The 20,350-nt window shown below is 44.6% G+C and overlaps 1 protein-coding gene across 1 annotated transcript in view; it reads left to right on the forward strand.

Annotated features, from left to right (window-relative positions):
- Positions 1–2,632: 2,632 nt before the first annotated feature.
- Slc25a13 (solute carrier family 25 member 13) overlaps positions 2,633–20,350 on the forward strand; it is a 180,864-nt gene continuing 163,146 nt past the window's right edge. The window contains exon 1 of the mRNA XM_032906962.1: positions 2,633–2,791. Coding sequence (XP_032762853.1) covers positions 2,777–2,791 — 15 coding nt within the window. The 5' untranslated portion in view covers positions 2,633–2,776. The remainder of the gene's footprint in view (positions 2,792–20,350) is intronic.

The raw sequence follows: 20,350 nt of genomic DNA on the forward strand, positions 1-20,350 counted from the left end.
CTTGCCCAGCCAGCAATTTGGCAAAATGTGCTATAAAGCACAGGTGGTTAGGAGACCTGTATTAGTTTCCGAGGCTGTCAGAATGAAATACCGCAAGGTGTATGGCTTCAAACAACCAAAATTTGTTCTTTCATATTTCTGGTGGATGCAAAGTCTTAAACGGAGGAATCAGTGGGGTTGTTTCTTAGACATGGGGAGGGTTCTTTCCTATTCCTTGCTAGGCCCTGGAGCCTAGCAAGATGGTGGGTGTAGATTCTTCCTGCCTCTTTGCTTGTAGCTCCATCACTCTAATCTCTACTCCTGTCATACTGGAATATCTACGGAGTGTTTCTGTGTCTTCTTTGTTGTTTGTTATTTGCGTCACCTGGTCCTGGCTGGCTGGGACTTGAGGTATAGATTAAGCTTGCTTCTGCCTGCAGAGTGCAGGGATTAAAAGCATGAACCATTATGCCTGACCTGTGTCTCCTTTTAAGAACTCCAGTCCTGTCACATTAAGGTCCTCCTTACTCTAGTGTGACCTCGTCTCAACTGATTGTATCTTCAGTTTCCAAATAATGGTCCAATCTGAGACACTGGGATTAGGAATCTTGTGCTCACAGTTCAACCTTGCCAGCTACTTTTAAATGATGGTGGTGGGGAAAGAGTTCTGGGGATAGGGAGGGGACAAATGCCACAAGTCACTTATGTCATTGTAAAGATTAAGTGAGAATGATTTTTAAATGGAAATGGAAACATTTTTCATTAAGTAAATAAATACAATCTATTTTTACAGTATGATATGCTTAGTGGGTTAAAAGATGTCTACATCTTAGGGCCTATTGATAATATTCCTTTTTATGACGGACAGTTCAGAAATGTGATTGGAGACGGTGAGATAGCGTGCATTCTCTGAGTGGTCTCTGTCTGTTCCATGTCTGTTTGTTGGAGGTAAGATCTCATTATGTATCCCAGGCAGCCTTGAGCTCTACATCCTTCGGTTTCAACCATCCAAATGCTGGAATGAGTTCACAGATGTTTGTCACCATGACTTTCTAAATGAGAGACAGGGAGATTATAGACAGCAAAGGGCTCAGATTCCAGAAGCACAGTTAGAGAAAAATGAGGTGCTCAGTGGCCCCTGCGATGGGGAAGCACCCTGAGCCCTTGGGAAGGCAAACGCTTCTTTCTCGGGCTTTTCATACACGAGACAGAGTCGTTCTCGCTAACTCATCTTGTTTGACTATTCTGATGGTTCAGTGCTGACCCACTGGACACATCATACCATTTTGTCAGCCTGGTTCATGTTGCTACCACACAGTACCCGAGAGTGAGGATAAAAACTTACTCTTTTTAGTTGTCACCTTGGCCGAGAACTCCAAGATCAAAGTTGCAACAAGTCAAGGTTTTGTCTCTGTGTTTCCAAGATGGTCCCCTGAGTACTATATCTTCCTGAGAGAGGAAAGCTACCTTGTCACATGACAGAAGACAGTGAGAGTAAGCTTATTACTATGAGTCCCTTTCTTTTCTTTCTTTTTTTGACATGCCTCCTTATACAGATTAGGGTGGCCTGGAACCCTTGACCACCTGCTCTCACTTTCCTGGTACTGGGAATGTAAGGATTACAAGCCCCTCTTTACGAAGGCATTTGCATACTTTAGGGCAGAGCCCTGAGGACTTGATTATATTACACTCCTGATTTAGTTTCTAAGTGTGAACCTGGGATACAATCTGGTAACTGAGTGGAACCCCAACTACACTGGAATTTACATACGTTGCCTCTAGCCTTTAAAAGCCCTCAGGTGGTTTCTGTCCTCTGCTGGGTACCCAGAATCTCCACAACACAGATCTTTCCTGTCACCCAGAGTTCCTCCAGCAGTCCCTACATTTAGGTTGCCTTCTCTGACCAAACCCTTGGGTTCCCCAGGATCTCCTGTCTCCTCTCATTCTGTATGGCTGCGGCATCTCTTGTTATCTATGCACTGGACTGACATTCTTACCTTAGGAGTATTCTCTAAGATCTTTTCCTGTTTTTATTGTTCTTATGGTGTCCTGGGAACAAGCTATAGCCTGTAGGTTTTATTAAGGTTTGTCACCTCTTTAAGGCCTTGACCTCTTTGATCCTTATATAGAGTTCTGTACCATATTCAAGAATTTATCATTACAAAGTAGGTGAGATACCTGTTTGTTATCTTCACTTCTGTTAGTGAATACTTTAGGGATTCATGATGGCATTAAAATGGGGTCCATCTTGAAGCAAAAACCAAGGTGAACCTGGCAAGAACCTCCTCCAACTAGGTATGCATGTGTGAGAGTATGTGTGTTAACTTTCAGGTGTTGTGTGTTAACCACTCTTACTTGGCTATCTCATGGGCACAGGCCTAGCCAGCCCCTGGCCCCAGAAGCAGCTTTCCTCAGCAGGTCACCAGTCTTCTGTACAGTGGCTTGCATTTCTCCCTGGGCCCGGGGTATCCACAACAATGACTACTAAAGCTGGACAGCACAGTTTGTGTCACATGTCCTGGTCCCTCAGTAGCTCCCATACTGAGGCCCTCCCTGGCTACAGGGCAGAGGCCTTCAGATCACGCGCGCCCCGGAGGCCCTGCCCTGGCCCAGCCAATGGGCTGACGGCTCCCGCATGACCCGCGCCAGGAGGGCGTGGGGAGGCAGGCCAGGCGCGCACGCTGCCGGGCAGAATCACCGCCCCCACCTCTGCCTGGACGGGAAGTGAGTCGCCGGGGTCCCTAGTGCAATCCAACCAGAGAGCAGGTCTCAAAGCTGCCTGTACCCCGGCCGAAGCATGGCGGCCGCCAAGGTAAGAACCGGGGGTCGGGGCGAATCTGGAGCCCAGAGGGGTCCAGCCAGTGTAGTAGATGTGGAGCTCCACCTTGCAGCTGCGGGGTGGAGGGCGCAGGGGACTGCACTTGTGGCCGCGTGGGTACCGCGGCCGGATCTTGCTACAGAAACTTTGCTAGCAGGGCACTCCCACTTGGCCGGGTCCGGAGCGGTGTCTCGCGGGACTGAGCCCTTGCCAGCAAGAAAGAGCGCGCGAATAGGGCCAGGTAGCCTGGGACAGGGAAGAGCCCAGGGACACACAAACCCTTTTGCTACTTCGGGGTTCTCCTGCTTCTGACCCGACTGTTGTTGACCTGGGTTTCTCCTTCCAGGGGCCCCAACTGGGGCTGAAGCCTGATCCTATTACGTTTCCAGGGTTCCGCCCTCCGGTTGGTAGGGAAGTCACCTTGACTTCCGTTTTGGAAACTGGGAAACTTGGCCTGCGCCTGTGCATAGCTAGCCCTGGACCCTTCCCCACCCCCATCTCCCCTCTCCTATCCTTACCCTCCCTCTCTCCATCTGACAACACTTTACAAGCCAGCCTCCGAGCCTCAGAGAGGCTTCTTTTTGAAAATGACAAAACAGATTGTCCTGGGAGCTTGTCACTCCTGTGAAGTTCTACTTAAAAGGAATTCTGTGTAATGTGAATCGTTCACGAACCCAGGGAGAAGGCAGCTCTGACAGGTTGACCTTTCCTCTTTCACCGGTGCATCAAACCTGCACACCATTTCAGCCTCTCTGGACTGCATTTCAACTTTGCTGGCAGAATACCATATTCAGTCCCAATCACTCGAGTCATTGGAATTTATTGCTTTTAATTTTAAGTTCACGAAGGCAGCCCTTTAATCAAGCCTATACAACTTCTTAGATCATTTTAAGTGCAGTGAACTTAAATATACCCAACATTTCAAACATTTGTCCTTAATCAAAACTCTGTGATAACCCTGGAGAGGAAAACATGGCCAACACATCATTTCTTATTTATTCAGGCAAACTAATCACATTTGCAATGGAAATTGTACGCAGACAAATATATTTAAATACTGTTCTGTGACTAGAGTCTCTCCAGGCTCCCCAAATCCGCTGTTTTCTTGTTCCTAGACAGGGTGCCTGAAGTGGCCTTTCTCTGTAACTACTTGGAGTGTAACCCTCAGGATGAGAACTGGGTGTATTTGAGTCTGTCTCTGTGGATCAACACTTGCATTTTTCTCTGAAGCTTCGTTCAAGCCAATAGTATTTTTCTTTGCATTAACTTTGCCTGGTATTAGGAAACAGGGATTGGTATGAATTAGTTCTCTGGAGTAAATACCCATTCATCATTTACCTGCTGAGGAGTTTGGTTACTTTATTTACGTTACTTTATTTGGAGATAAAGTAATGGTGGGCACTAAATTGAGACCTATGCCTAGAAACAGAGTGAAAGACTTGACAGATACAAAGTAACAAGTAAGGAAGCAGTCTCAATTTTTTAGTTGCCTTTTTCCAATTGAGATACATCCTATTAGGGACAGTTGGTTTTTATCCAAATCACCAGGGCCAAGGAAACTGAAACATTCCTTTAACCTTTACTCTTTGGAAACCTGTGCTCTTTGTTATTTATTCACTGACAGTCGCCTCTCTTCAGTTCTGATGGCTGACATTTATAGACTTACAATTACCTTCCAATAGGACATAACAAAATCAACTATAAGTGGATGAGAAAGTCAGCATAAAGGGAAGATAAGGTGAACCTGGGCATTGTGGCACGCAGGTTTAATCCCAGAGCATTGGACGCAGAGGCCAACCTGATCTATAAAGTGAATTCTAGGACAGACAAGAGCTGCTAAACCAAGAAACCCTGTTTTCAACAACAACAACAACAACAACAACAAACAAACAAACAAACAAACAAGGAGAAAGTAAGATGAATTGGATGGAAAGCAAAGACATCGATCAGTTTGGAGAGAGTTCACTATGAGTTACTCTCTGTGTCTTTGAATTCTTTTTTTTTTTTTTTTGGAGCTGGGGACCGAACCCAGGGCCTTGCGCTTGCTAGGCAAGCACTCTACCACTGAGCTAAATCCCCAACCCCTCTCTGTGTCTTTATTCTTTTCTTTCTTTCTTTCTTTTTTTTTTTTAAAAACCTGAGCCTCACTATGTAGCCCTGGCTGATCTGAAGTTTGCTATGTATATCAGAATAGCCTTGAACTCATGGAGATCCCATTGCATCTTCTTCCCAAGGTCAGAGATTAAAGACATATATGACCATACCACTTTCTTATGATGTATCTGAACTGGATGAAAAAAAACCACGGAGGACCACAAATCCACATCTGTGGATTCCGTAAGATCATTTCTCGTAGTGTCTCTTATTAGAGATCAAGGACACTATCTATAGTCAGTGTACACTTAGAAGGTCCCAGGTGAAGATGGTACTGTGGTTCATCTTTCCTAGTCTAAGAATGAATGTCTCCCATTGAGTTGCACTTGCTTCTTCCAGCTTCTAATTAGTTCTATTAATTCTGTCAAGTTGCTAATTAAAGTCTGAGCCTCTTGCATTGTCTTGGGAGTGTAGTAAGCCATGTTGGCAGTTAGCGACAGACTGGAAAAATCTCAGCTAGGGGTAGAATGGACCTACCTGTCAAGGATTTGTGAAAGAGAAAAGCCCACTCTAGTGGACTATTGCACAACTGGCCCATGTGCTTGGGAACCCAACAGTTAGGAGAGAATTCCATGTTTCCTATTATTTTGCTATAGTAAACTAATGTTTAATGGGAGATTGTAGCCATGGCTATTTCCTAATCTCACCCTAATTCCTGGGTCTTTGTAGTGACTCAAATGCAATAATTTATTTCTTTTGTATCTTCCTATTTTGGCTTTCCCATCAAATCACTGCCTAGTAGTAAAAGAGTAACTTGGTTTTTTTTCTCCATGAAGTAAGGATCTGAATTAGCATGTTTGAGATTCTCTCAGAAGCATCTTTGGCACTGGTTAACTTTATGCATTAAGAACGATCAAATTAAACTACTTGAAACTGAAACCTTAAGAGAATGCTCACTTTAAGGTTAGCCCTAAGACTCAGAGATGCTCATGTGTAAATCCAGACATTCACTACATTGCTGGGTTCGAATTGGCCTGGAATTAAAGAAAGGAATTTGGTGATAAAATGCAAGCAGCAATTAAAAAACAAAGTGCTCTCTGGAGGACCAGAGTTTATACTTCTGATGTTTCCCTTGTCTTTGGGTGCATTGTTGCTATGGCAGTTCATGCCACTGGAATTGAACACTGGGATCTGTCTACTTGTTGCAAGTGATAGAATGTTAACACCGACTGGACTTTGGCCTCAAAACAACTAAACCTAAAAAGACTAGAGACCCCAGAGTAGGAGCCCGTTTCTACTAATCTGAAGGAACACTTCTCAGAGGTGTGGAAAGATACACACACACACACACACACACACACACACACACACACACACACACACACACACACACACACACACACACACACACACACACACACAGAGCAAACCAGAAGCTGGATAATGAGAACACATGCTACATTGGGAAATAGCAAGTGCTTAAAAAATAATGGCTAACAATAAGGAGTGGTTGCTAGATATCAAATTCCAGTCCCAAATGCCTTTCGGTTTTAACTCAGTTAATGAGTCTGTCTTTTGAGTTCGATATTAGGACTGCCATCCCTGCAATAGATGAAGACTAAGAAACCCTAAACTGGGCAGCGAGAGACGTAAGACCTACTAACTAGGAAGTTCTAAATCTGACATTCCAATGCTGGCCTCAGAGTGTGTTCTTGTCCTGGCCAGCAGAGCATGCGGCAAGAACACACTCGGGAGCCAGCCTGGTGGGATTGGAATGGCAGATTTAGAACTGAAGGTGTGAGTGAGGACTTAGGAGAAGTCAGGCTCCTCCCTGAAAATCAGACTGTTAATTAAGGATTGTTTGCAGAGTGCTTCCTGCGTGCCAGGTACCTTGCTGAGTGCTCTACAAGTAGTAGTAGCATGATTGTCACAACACGAAGCACTCAGTGCTTTGTGCTTTTAGTCTTCACTGTACAGTTGGAGAAAAAGAAATCTTAGGTCTGTGAATCCTTCAGTTTTTCAGCTCATAAGAGAGCCAGCCTGGATTTTAACTGTGCTAGTGGATCTGCAGAACCCCTGCTAGCTTGTGGGTAGAATAGTGATAAAGCCGACTGATCTTTGTGCTAGGCCGGAAATTGTTGGAAACCTGGTCTCTGGTAGTGGAGGTTGACCTTGAACTCTAAGCAGATTAGGATGACCTTGAGCTGATAACCCTCTCTCTCCCAGTCTCCCAGTTCTGTGATTACAGCCACTAGTCACCACATCCTGCATAAAGTAAACTGTTGTTAGGATGCCAGGACAGATTTTAAGAGAGCAGGTTCCTATGATGCCTTTTATGTTTGCCTTTTTAGCATTTTTGAAATCAGTAGGGATGGGTGGACCTTGAGATTTGTGAAGTGTAAGGTCTTACTGTTCCTGTCCTCGATTCTGCCTTCTACCAGAGGAAGATATGAAGTCCCAGCTGATGCCAGTTCACTTGAACTCCTTCACTTTTTAGAATGTTCTTGGGCAGTGGCTCCCAGGCATTGGAATTATCTAGACAGCTCTGAGAGCTGCTGATACAAAGCTCCCACCCTGTTTCAGGACTGGGTTGACATCTGGTGTGGCTGGCAGCCACTATTCAAGTGATCTGCCTCATGACTCACTGTTGGCTTTGAGGTCAATAAAAGAGAGTCGTCAGACCCGCAGGACCGTAACGGCGAGGGAACGGTGTTCTAACTCAGCAGAGGGTCAGGTGGGGACACTTGATTCTTTTTCCAAAAAATCCAGTCTTGCTTGTGATTCTTGGTTACTTAGGTATCAAGGGCATAGTTTTATGATTACCTGAGAATTTAGATTTTAGTACCCAAATCATTTGGAGGTGCCTTTGGATTCTTGTAATGTGTCAGTGGTTTTCTGTGGCCACAGTAGGTGGTGCCCAGTGGGGTAGGGCACTGCAGTAAATGAGCTGGACTTCTAGATCCTTCCTGTATCCTGGTCTGGTCCATGAGGATTCTGGTATACCCTAATTTAGGGCCTGAAGCTTTACAGGCATTAGTCCACAGGTAGAGGATTGGACGGTAGGCGTCTTAGTTAGGATTTTTACTGCTGTAACAAAACACCATGACCATAAAGCAGGTTGCGGAGGAAAGGGTTCATTTGGCTTATACTTCACCACTGAAGGAAGTTAGGACAGGAACTCAGAAGGGCAGGAACTTGAAGGCAGGAGCTGATGTAGAGGCCATGGAGGGGTGCTGTTTCCTGGCTCACTTCACATGGCTTATTCAGCCTGTTTTCTTATAGAACCCAGGACCACCAGCCCAGGGATGGCAACCACCATGGGCTGGGATCTTCCTCCCTTGATTGCTAGTTGAGAAAATGCCTTACAGTTGGATCCCATGGAGACATTTCCTCAACTGAGGCTTCCTCCTCTCTGATGATTCTAGCTGGTGTCAAGCTGACACAAAACCAGCCAGAACAGTAGGTGAGGAGGTGTGGTTTGAGAAAATCAGGTGGCATGCTGTGTTTTTGGACATTAAGTTCTTTTAGGAGATGTCAGAGGATCCTTGACGTCCTTTTTTGGGGCCACTTGTCCTGTGACCAGCTCTGCCATGCTGAGCTGTTTCTTCTTTTGTCTTCCCCTCTCCGTAAGGATTGGGCCTGCAGAACTGTTTGCTCTTCCGAATCCTGCTGGTTGCTTGCCCTTGCCCCTGCTTCATGTGTCCTTGGTTTTAGGTTGGGCTTTAGGACAGAAGACTCTGGTCTGCTGGAACTGTGGGTTGGTTCTGTGTGGGGAAGAAGATGGACTGGTTGGAGTACTTAGCAGTAGCTAAGCAAACCTGCTCTTTTTTTTTTTTAAAAAAACTTTTTTTTAAAGATTTATTCATTTATTATATATAAGTACACTGTAGCTGTCTTCAGACACACCGGAAGAGGGCATCAGATCTCTTTACAGATGGTTGCGAGTCACCATGTGGTTGCTGGGAATTGAACTCAGGACCTATGGAAGAGCAGTCGGGTGCTCTTAACCGCTGAGCCATCTCTCCAGCCCAGCAAACCTGCTCTTAAAACTTGTCCACCCAGGCTCTTCTTGTGGGTCCAGCCAACTCATTTAAATGAGTGCTTTAGCCCCAGACCTCTGCCAAGGCCATGATTCCCCCATGCCTGTGTGGAGCACGGTCGGATGCTTCTGCTCGTTGCTCTGCAATGCTTAATTGCACTCACAGTCTCCCTTCCCTTTTGGAAAACTTGCGAGTGGTTGTGTGAGCAAAGAAAAAAAGAATTGATGTTTTCTTTTGACTTTTAGTGTTGTCAACACAGTTCGTTTGGCAGTAATTGATATTTTGTTGAAATTCAACCCTAGGAAAACTGCTCTACTGGGTGACTCTTGTTAGGCTGGTCACTTTGTCTTGATCTCCTTCGACCTGTGGTTACAGTTTGCACGTTACCCATGGATACTGTTGATGGGAGAGTCAGATATTTCGTGTTACGCTTACTGTTCTTGCTAAGATAGCTCTTGTATAAGAGGCGTGCAGCTCCATGCGTAAGGACGCTGTGTCAGGGAATCCAATTTGAACAGATGGGTGGTGCGTTTTCAGGAGTTATCAGAATTACACATGATGTGATTGGGAGATGTTCATCCTGAATACCGGTCATCTCGTGAGTAGAAGCTGTTAGCACGTTAGCATTTCTGCAGAGGACTGGCTAGCCCCCGAGTTTACTTTCCTAAGTAAGTAGGAAGAGGCTACCAGGGCTCTTCTTCCACAGTCTTTATTCAGTGACTAGAAAGCTGGAGAACCCGCTTCTGCTACTGAATTTGGACATTTAACTCTGAGTACTCTGTATCATCCTATGGAAAACATGGGACCATTCATGGCTGGGTCAGTCCCATGGCATGCAACATGTAAGTTCAGTTTGGGAATCATGATGTTTAATAGGAATATCAAAAAAAAAAAAAAACAAAAAACCGCCCATTGGAGCATGTTGGACAGCCTACCTAACTATAAACAAAGGGACAGGTACCCGAATCATACAGGAGCTTTACTGAAACTCACCTTAGAGCTGAAACATGGCTGCTTTAGTGGCCTGTCCACGTGGCCCACCTGGGAATCCTTGCTACTGAAATTTTTGTCATGCCCACTCAGAGCGCAGTCAGACACATTTCCTCAGATGCTCTCCTTGGGCCCTTGATAGAAGTGCATCTGCATCTGCATTTTACTGAGATCCCAGGAAATCCTGTCCCTCGGAAGTTTGGATGGTATGCATCTGGAGCACTCATTACCATGTAATTAAAGGCCTTTTCTTTAATAAGGATGCAAGGACTTTGGACTCATTGTTTTGCAGAATCAAACACACAGTGTCAAAAATCATGTATAAATTTAGGATCTTTGCTTTGAGTATCCCCCTCGGAGCCCAGGAATTACTTCGTAGCGCATCTCAGGGGATTATTTAAGGGTGCTGTGGATGGGCTGTGCTTTTTGTCCTCTCCTGCCTGTTGAGTTTTGACATTCTCTCCTGTGCACACGGTTGAACTAAGTTTTCATTCTGTTCTCAGTGCTAGCTGTTTGGTTTCCTGGGACATCACAAGGGACTGAAGTGCATATTTTATTTATCAAGCAGACCTGCCCTCTAGGTTCTCCCAGCATCCCTCAGTCCTTATCTGATCCTAATCCTGAACTTTGCAGCCTAGAGACTTGGCTGTTTTTTTGATTTTGTTTTTTACCAGAGGCACCCCCTATATAATCCAGACATTTTGTTCTCTCTCTCTCTCTCTCTCTCTCTCTCTCTCTCTCTCTCTCTCTCTCTCTCTCTCTCTCTCCTTCTCTCTCTCTCTCCCTCTCTCCCTCTCTCCCCCAACCCCCTCTGCACACATGCTTTTTTTCTCTCTTCTCCTCTCCCCTCTCTTTACCTTCCCATGGTGACTTCCCTAGCCTCCTTCCTTGGGACCAGAGAACTTGCCTTCCCAATAAACCCGGATTTCATATAGTCTAATCTGGCTTGAATTGGCTCATTTCACCATCAGAAAAGTAATTCATCACTAGCCTCATGTGATCCTGTTTGTGTTTTACCAACTTTGTGGGCATAGTGTTGAACTCTCAGACTTGATGTCTCCTCTCACCCTTTCTACTTCTCCCGAGTGTGAAGTAGATTGCCTGGATCTGGTAGAAGGTTGGTGTCTCTTGGACTTTGCCTCTCTTCCCTCTAGTGCCTGTTTTTTGTCTTTTGAAGAGTGGCCACGCCTGAGGTTCTGAGCTCCAGGCGGTACGATTTGATGTTTGCTGTAAAACTCAACTTGGGTACCTCAGAGACATTTCAAACTTTGCTCAGCTAGAACTTGTCATGGTCCACCAAGAAGTTCCTTTTCCTAAGGTTGGACCTTTAGACGAAAGCCAACGTTGCCAGGGGATTGAAGAAAGCTTCTACTTGCTAAGAAAGTGAGTCACTCTTCTTATCTCTGGCTAGAGGAACACTTGGCTCTCGATTAATAAATGGTCGTGATAACCAGTCAGTGTCAGTCCTGGACGTTCTTCTGTTAACCCTGGAAGTCCTTCCCCCATTGTCTCTCTTTGCTTTCCCAGGAGATAGCCCTGACAGTGTGGACTAAACTTTTTAACTCATGGAGCGGTAATTTTGGTTTTGTTACTGCCGCCCATTTTCATTCAGAACTGAGCACATCTTGGTGTTTCTCACTTTCTGCCTGCTATCTTGTTTCCTCTGGGGAGCCCTGAGAGGCTATCTGCAGGCATTTGTGAGTGTCAGTTAAACCCATGTCCTTTCCAGGAGTGTGGTGTCCTGTCCATCCAGGTCCTTATTACTTCTTAGTTATACAGTTACCGTGGCTTCCACACTGCCTTGGCTTCTCCCTTTTCATTCTTCCCACAGCTCCCAGAGTAAGCCTCTGAGATGGGCTCGTGTTGCTGTGATGGTGTGATCACAGGCACAGCACTTAACAGTTTGAAAACCACATTCAGAAGTGTAGCTGGCACCCACTCTTTGCCGGCCCTGTTCTAAGTGCTGGTTGTTTTTGGAGGGAGGAGAAGTGACACTTGGCTTGGCTTGTTTTCAAGATGACCTTAGGGACTAAGGTAAGCAAAGACCCAAGCTCCATTATTTGATCTTTTTATTCACTTTGCAGGAAGCAGGGAAGGTGCCGCTAATGTCATTTGGCAGGTCCGAAAGTTGAGGCCCTGAAAGATTATGTGAAAGTCCCTGCTATATCACTATTAGAACACCTCGAACAGCTAGGCGCTTTAGTAAGCACTATAAACCATGTAATTTAATCTACACAGTAGGCAAAAGCTCTACTGTTATTATCTCTATTCAGATGGGGAAACTTATCTGGCACGGAATAGTTAAGTTTCATGATGTAGAGATTATCCTCTTCCGGGTCACATGGTTGGAGCACAGGCCACTTGACTCTAGAGCTGACACCGTTCTGTGGTGGTTTGCATATGCTTGGCCCTGGGACTGGCACTATTTAGAGGTGTGGCCTTGTTGGAGTAGGTGTGGCTTTGTTGGAGGAACTGTGTCACTGTGGGTGTAGGCTTTAAGACCCTCATCCTAGCTGCCTGGGAGACAGTCTTCTCCTAGCTGCCTTTGGAACAAGAGGTGGAATTCTCAGCTCCTCCAGCCACATGTCTGCTCCCACCTTGATGATAATGGACTGAAATGAACCTCTGAACCTGTAAGCCAACCCCAATTAAATGTTGTCCTTAGTAAGAGTTGCCTTGGTCTTGGTATCTGTTGACAGCAGTAGACTCCATCCATCCATCCATCCATCCATCCATCCATCCATCCATCCATCCATCCATCCTCTTTATGTTGAGTCAGGGTCCTTTTACATACCCTTGGCTGTCCTGGAACTCACTGTATAGAACAGTCTAGCCTTTAGCTTTCAGAGATCTGCCTGCTTCTGCCTCTGCCTCTGCCGCTCCAGTGCTGGAATCAAGAAAGAGGCTTCCCCCCAGCTCTCCCGGGAGATAGCCATGGCTATTTGGAATGAACTTTTCCCCCTTTGACCCATATAGCAGCAATTTTGCTTTTTTTTTTTTTTTTTCGGAGCTGGGGACCAGACAGGGCCTTGTGCTTGCTAGGCAAGCGCTCTACCACTGAGCTAAATCCACAATCCTGCAATTTTGCTTTCTTTACTGTGGCTGTTTTCATTATTGAGAACATCTTCAGAGTTGAATTTTTGTGCTAGGTTTGTTTTGATTACTCAGCATAGTTTATATATATAGACTTTCAAGTTTTGTCAATCTTTAGGAGTATCCCTTTTCTCTTTGTTTTTTTTTTTTTTTTTTTGACCTTCATTTCATGAGGGGAATTTTTTTAATTTTCCTGCACTTTCCCATAGTTTCTAGTTCATTGAGTGCATACAACCCTTTTATGCTTCCTGTCCTTGGTTTGTTTCTGAAGGCAACAGTTTTAAAAACTTGATCAAATTAGGGTCCTGCTTTTAGTTTTGGCTAGCATGCTAGATGATACCAAGCACTCCCATCAAGTGCTGGGATGAACCTGGCCCATGATACTTGGCTGTTTGTTTGGAGGTTATGTTTGATGAGTAGGTTCAGATATTGTGACCCAGGTTCACCCTCTGTTTGTTAATGGCTGATTACTAAATTTGAATATTGACTTCATGCTCTGCATGGAGTATGAAAGCTAGTTTTCACTTTTTAAGTACCCAGGCTTATTCATATGTAATAGTCACATAGTGGCTATTACAAACAAGATGAATGTTAGCCAATGGGTATAGTCTGTGTTTGGGATGATAAAATAGCGCTGGTGGAATCTAACATTTGAATATGCTAATGACACTAAACTGTTCACTTAAAAATCATAACTTTACTGTTATGTGCTAGATTATCAAAACAAAACCAAATCAGCTAGAAATAGACTGTAACACATTAGGTAAAAAAAAAAAAATATTAGTCCATAGTGGATGATTACTACTTCTCAAAGGGAGTCAAATTGAGACAGAGTAGAAAGTACAGCTTTTTTTTATTTTATTGTATTGTTTTTAGTTCTGTTGACCAAAATATTTCACCTAGGAAAATATAAAAGAAGATTCCAGAATTAGAAAACAGGAGAAGAACCATTTTGTAATTTGCAAATAATAATTGACTCCGGTAAGAATTATCTACAGATACTAAAATGCTTTTGTGAATGATTGCTAGAATTTCCTTTTCCTCAAAGAGTTACCTAGTAAATGACTTACTTCTTACAAGAGGAGCAAAGGACCTTTACAATGGGAATTATATTACTGGTCCTAAGTGTGTGGAGAAGCTAGCATTTTATATCTACTGAAGGGGTACAATGGGAAGTGTCCAAGATCTTTAAAGTTCTTTAATCAGACTTTAAAAATGGATTATGAGTACAAAGGGTGAAGAAAAGGAGACTCCCAAAGAGAGATGAGCCAATGTAGTGCTTGATCATGGTTGCAAAATAAGTGAATGAAGCAACAGGTGGCTCTGATGGAACAACGGTGTATTTACTGGAGTATATTCATTTGCTAGGGTTTCCATAGCAACGTGCCAAAGACCAGTCAGATTAAATAGTTGGGATTAACTTTCACAATTTTGGAGAGCTAACAGTCTGATGTCAAGATCCAGGCAAGGTTGGCTGTCCTCCAGCCCTCTCTCCTTGGTCGTCCTGTATCTTCATTGCTTCCATGCTTGGTTATACTTATATATAACCTCTCCACCCTCTTTCCTTCCCTCCTCTTCTTCCTGCACTCCCTCCCTTTCTCCCTTTCCCTTCTTTTTTCTTACTATTGTTGTTTATTAATGTTTTTTTTTTTAAGATTTATTTATTTATTTTATGTATGTGAGTACACTGTAGCTGTCTTCAGACAAACCAGAAGAGGGCATTGGATCTCATTGCAGATGGTTGCAAGCCACCATGTGGTTGCTGGGAATTGAACTCGGGACCTCTGGAAGAGCAGTCAGTGCTCTTAACCACTGAGCCATCTCTCCAGCCCTTTTAATAGGTTTTAATGAGTATTTAATCATGGGACATTGTTGGGGAGCAAGATAGAGAGGTAAAAGTCAACTTCTAGTCATGAGGACATCTTTATTGAATAAATTGAATAACCTCATTACAGACCTTTCTTTATTTACAACAAGTCATTTTATGAGGTATTGGGATAAGGGTTAGAATTTAGGGAGACACAGTTCAGCTCATGACAGAAGTTGACTCATATTCAAGTTGCCTTAGGTGAGATTGTCTTTTTGAGGTTCTAAGGAAATGGGTCCTCATGGTCTTTGTTGTTTTGTTTCTTGATGCATTTTAAACTCCTGTGACAAGGACTTTCTTCTCTAGATCCTGACATCTGTCAAGGTATCTGTCACATGACATTTTAACACATTGTTCATTGATTTACTCATTACTTTGACACACCAACCCTTGGCAAGGTGAGTGGGACGATTTTCTGCTGTATATTTATCATTTGTTGGGATCTTTTTCACTATTTAATAGCACACCCATCTAGTCCCCTCCATCTATAAACAAAATAAGAATCTTTTGGAAGTTCTTGAGATGTGCATGAGTGATCTCCAAGAGAAAGCAGGGTGGACAGCAAGCTGCTAACCACACCACGGAGGAGTTCGACTGTCCTAAGGGAGATGAGTCCCTTGTGATCTCAGAAAGGCTTCTTCCAAAGGTGAAGCCTTGAGAAACACTCCCTTTTGATTGTGAAAGTTCAGGGTCACTGTCAGGAACAGTTGTCAACAGTTCCAAACAACACTTGCAGCTACGCTCACGTATACTGGGTCATCACGTGGCTTGAGGCTTAGTGCTATTGTTACTAGAAAGTTTGGACAGCCCCTCTTAGGGAGTTAGTAGGATAAACTGGGGTTCCCTTGGGATTTTTAGTCTTGTAAGAATCGACTTGAGGTCAATTACTATTAGAATTTAAGAGAAAAAAATCCCAGACCAGGCAAACTATAAATCTCAGAAGCTACGGAGATAAGGGATATGCGGAAAAAGAAGCAAGCGAGCATTGCCTTTTGAGTTGGGGGTGGAGGTAAACAACGGAAGCCTGAGGCAGACATCCATGGTGTAGCAGGGACTGAGACTTAGAGGAAGGGAGAGAAAATCCCAGAGTGTCTGGAAAGCATAACCAGTATCTGAAAGAAAAGGAAAAGGGAAAGTTATGCCGGTGTGAACAGTTCAGAAAAACGCTCCAGCAGCACGGCTCAGTATATGGCTGCTGTGAGAGTGGGTTTTTTTCTTTTTTTAGGAAGGAAAAATGCATTATCTCCTCAAAGGGACAATTATTCCTTACATATCTTTGGCTTCAAGTGAATCAGCCTTCTTAAGGTGTGGTTTCTTGGCCAGGTGACTGGGCCTGGGTGGACTAACTCTTCAGTATTGGTTAGTTTAGAATATTGGGTGTCCACCCAATATCAGAGACAGATTGCATTCATTCTTCTGAGCAGGTAGACACACCTTTCCCCAGTGGTGCTCAGAGCCCTGGCCAAGGCCACTGTGACGTTCCCTACTCTGAAGTGGTAACCCTAACATAATCTAAGACATGGGGCTGAAATCAGGAGATAGATTTTTTTATTTTGGCCATAAAAATCCAGACATCTGGTCCCAGAGCTATTCACCAGAAAGGATTAATGTTCTGGGTTTGGGTTTCAATCATACCCTTATATATAGCTGTGAAGTCCAAAGTCCCTCTTTCCCCCAAACCACAGTGCTGGTGACATCGTACTACACTGAAGGGCTTTGGCTGAGTAAACAAGCCTTAAGTCTTCTGTTCACAGGAAAACCAGATCTCTGAAGGCTGTTGAGTTCACTAGCGACTTTTCCTTAATCCTCCAGGAATCCCTGTTAATCTTTTCACAAAGACCAGTTACCTCAGGCCAGGGCATACAGTCTGGACAGTCTGTATAAGCACACATGCCCAACCTGCTGACCATCATATAAAATCAACTTTATCCTCCCAAGAGATGGGATTGGCAGTTTGATCCCAAACAAGTGTTTGCTTCTGAGCAGTCTAGTTTGGGAGTTTCTCTGCACCATATGCTAAATCCTTTAGGCACCGTTGGCCCGAGGAAGAGATGAGAAACCAGAGCGCTGTCCCAACACTCTTAGCTGGAGAATCAGACACTCTCAGAATTGCTACATTTTAGGACCCTTCCCTAAGCCATTGGTACAGTTTCTGTCTCTTGTTTTCATATTCAGTTTTAATTTAATTAATTATTTTTTAATTTACATACATGCTTGTGGAGGCCAGAAGTTAATGCTAGGTATCTTCCTCAGTCATTCTCAGAAAACAGATATGGTCTGTCTTCACTGAACCTGAGATCTATTCAGTCAGGCTTTCGGGCCAGCAAATTGCCGGATCCACCCATGTCTGCTTCCCCAGTGCTGGAACTGCCTACGTGTGTGGTGGCCTGACTTGGTATTTCATGTGGGTGCTGGGGATGGGAACTCAGGTTCTCAAGCTTGCCTGTTAAACACTTTATTGAGTGAGCCATTCCCCCTCAACACCCTGTCTAGCCCTGATCCAGCCATACCCCAGCCCCTCAAGTCTTTGACTACTGTGCCCATCAACAAGAGATGCTTTCACTTCTAAGCGTTCACACGATTGTTTTCTTTCCCGAGTTGGAGGATTTCACCGTCTTTTGCTTGTCTCCCATCTCAGTTCCTCCAAGTTCAGTTGCAGGTTCAGCGTGGCTCACGGACATTTTCTGTCTCATCAGCAGCTTGACCAGAGCCTGGTGGAGACCTTTAGCCTGATTTCCCCCCTGGGTCGTTTGCCTTCCACATTGATTTGTTCCGAGAGGACAGTTAAATGAAGAACTTTGCCCCATTTGCATCTTGTTTTGTCCCCTGGGCTGCTTGATATTTAACTGGTTCTCGTATTCACCTCATGTTGGTCTCCCTGTATGGCTTCTCATGTGTTTAAAACCAGACTTGTTGACTCTTACAGAAGCGTTGGACTCCCCTGCGTTTTTCCATTCGGCTGGGGCCGTTTCGTTGTGAGAGTTCAGGAGTCATCACTGGTGCCCTGTGATCAACAGTTGACCTGCTGCCATTTGGCTCAAATCTTCCGGTTCAGAGACAGCTTTTGTAGTGTCCCCTGCTCTGGTATCTTGTGCCATCCTTTCAGGTGGGCTTCTCTGACCTTGGAAGGATAAGGCTGCTGCAAAGCCAAGCTCTGCTCCATGTGTCCCGGGCTCTGCGCTTTCCTTCAGTCTTTGTTCTCATTCTCCCTTTTAACAGGGGAGGGAAAACAAACAGACAAAGGAACAAGAGTCCGAGTTTTACACTTACCCTTGAAGAGACCAGAAGAAGGAAAGGTAGCGCTAGAGGAGGAGAATCTGGTTAGGAAGTGCGGAAAGCATCCCTGTAGGAAGAAGGATTTGACTCCATTTTTTTTTCTCAGAAGGAAACCCAGCATTGTTTAGAATTCTCCTTACAGGTGTTTCCTATATGAACCTCAGAGCACAGTATCGTCAGCAAGCAGCAAGCACTTTACTTTAGTATGTATTTGTACATGGAACTTTTTCCTCCTCCCTCTCTTTTCATCAGTCTTTTTTATTCCCTTTCTCCCTTTCTTTTGTCTCTCTTTTCCTTTGTAGCACTGGGACTGTATCCTGGCAAGGGGTGCACTCTGCTACTGAACTACATTAAAACAAGATTTCTGTTTATCCTTTGCTTTGCTTTTCCTTCCTTCCCTTCCCTTCCTTGCCCTGCCCTTCCCTTCCTCCTTTCTTTCACCTCTCTCTCTCTCTCTCTCTCTTCCTCCCTCTCCCTCTCCCTTCTCCCTCTCCCTCTCCCTCTCTCACTCTCCCTCTCCCTCCCTCCCCCTTTCCTTTTCTTGAACTGCCTTGCTGCAGTCTGCAACTCACTGTGTGGATCATGCTGGCCTGGTTGGAGTTTCAGGATGTGAGCTGCCATATGCATGCTGGGAATCAGACTTAATGCTCTGGAAGAGCAGCCAGTGCCCTTAACTGCCGAGCCATCTCTACAGCCCCTAAATAGAATCCCCCTCCTCTTCCCCTCCTTTATCCACCCCTCCCTTCCTTCCCCCCTCATTCTTCCTCCTCCTCCTCCCTCCTCCTCCTCCCTCCTCCTCCTCCCTCCTCCTCCTCCTCCTCCTCCTCCTCCCTCCTCCTCCTCCTCCTCCCCCCTTCTTCAAGACAATGACTCATTATGTAGTCCTAGCTGGACTGGGATTCAACATATAGACCAGGCTGGCTTTGAACTCACCAAGCACTAAGTAAGATTTCTTTTTTTTTTTTTTTTTGGTTCTTTTTTTTCGGAGCTGGGGATCGAACCCAGGGCCTTGCGCTTCCTAGGCAAGCGCTCTAACCACTGAGCTAAATCCCCAACCCCCTGTAAGATTTCTTAAAAGCAGAATTCACAATGTTATTTTTCACACCTGAGTCCTTACAGTAACTGAATGTCTATAACTAATAGTTATAAACGAGTATTGTATGCAGTGAACTACTGCCCTTTTGTGCTCATCACTTATTGAATTGGTAAATAAAGTTTTTTTCTTTTGCCCGAGTTCTCTTGGTTTCTTCATCTCATGCTGGTTCTATGCATCTGAAAAGAAGAGTAACATTCTTTCTTTTTTTTTTTTTTTTTCTGCTTCAATTCTTGGATTGTGCCTACTCAGACTGCCATGTGCTATGTGGCATCCTATCCAGTTGCTCAACTATGTGTTTTAGTGAGGGTTTCTCTTGCTGCGACAAATCACCATGACCAACGAGCAGGTTGGCGAGGAAAGGGTTTATTTGACTTGCACTTCCTCATTGCTCTTTATCATTAAAGGATGTCAGGCTAGGAATTCAAACAGGGCAGGAACCTGTAGGCAGGAACTGATACAGACCATGGAGGGGTGCTGCTTACTGGCTTGCCCACCATGGCTTGCTCAGCCTGCTTCCCTACAGAACCCAAGAGCTGGTAACCCAGGGATGGCACTTCCAGCAGTGGCTGGGCTCACCCAGTCAATCGCCAGTCAAGAAAATGTCTTATAGCCAGATGTTACAGAGAGGTGTTTTCTCACTTGAGCTTCTTTGTCTCTTTTCATATGACTTTGGCTCGTGTCAGATTGACATCAAACTATTTAGCTTGCATACACACAGACACACACATACACACACACACACAGATACACCATACACACACACAGACACACACATACACACACACACATACACCCCCCCCCACACACACACACTATATCTATATCTATCTTTCAGTTTCTTCATCTACAAAAGGCACATAATTCTACCTGTTTGGGGAGCCATTAAAAAGCGCTATTGTGATTATAGTTGCAAAGCTTAGAATAAAGCTAGGGCCACTGTAAGTTTTGTGGGAGTATCAGCTGTAGCCTTGGCATTGGAAAAGTTGCTTGGAGTGTTATCACTGGGGTATGCCAGAGGGTGGTGGAGTGCTCAGGTGTGTAGAAAGGTGTCATCCCCAGGGTGGGCTCTTGGCTGTTTGAATGGCCTTTGGTTCTTT

The sequence above is a fragment of the Rattus rattus genome, chromosome 6 (assembly GCF_011064425.1).
Source record: "Rattus rattus isolate New Zealand chromosome 6, Rrattus_CSIRO_v1, whole genome shotgun sequence".
NCBI classification, from domain to species: Eukaryota; Metazoa; Chordata; class Mammalia; order Rodentia; family Muridae; genus Rattus; species Rattus rattus.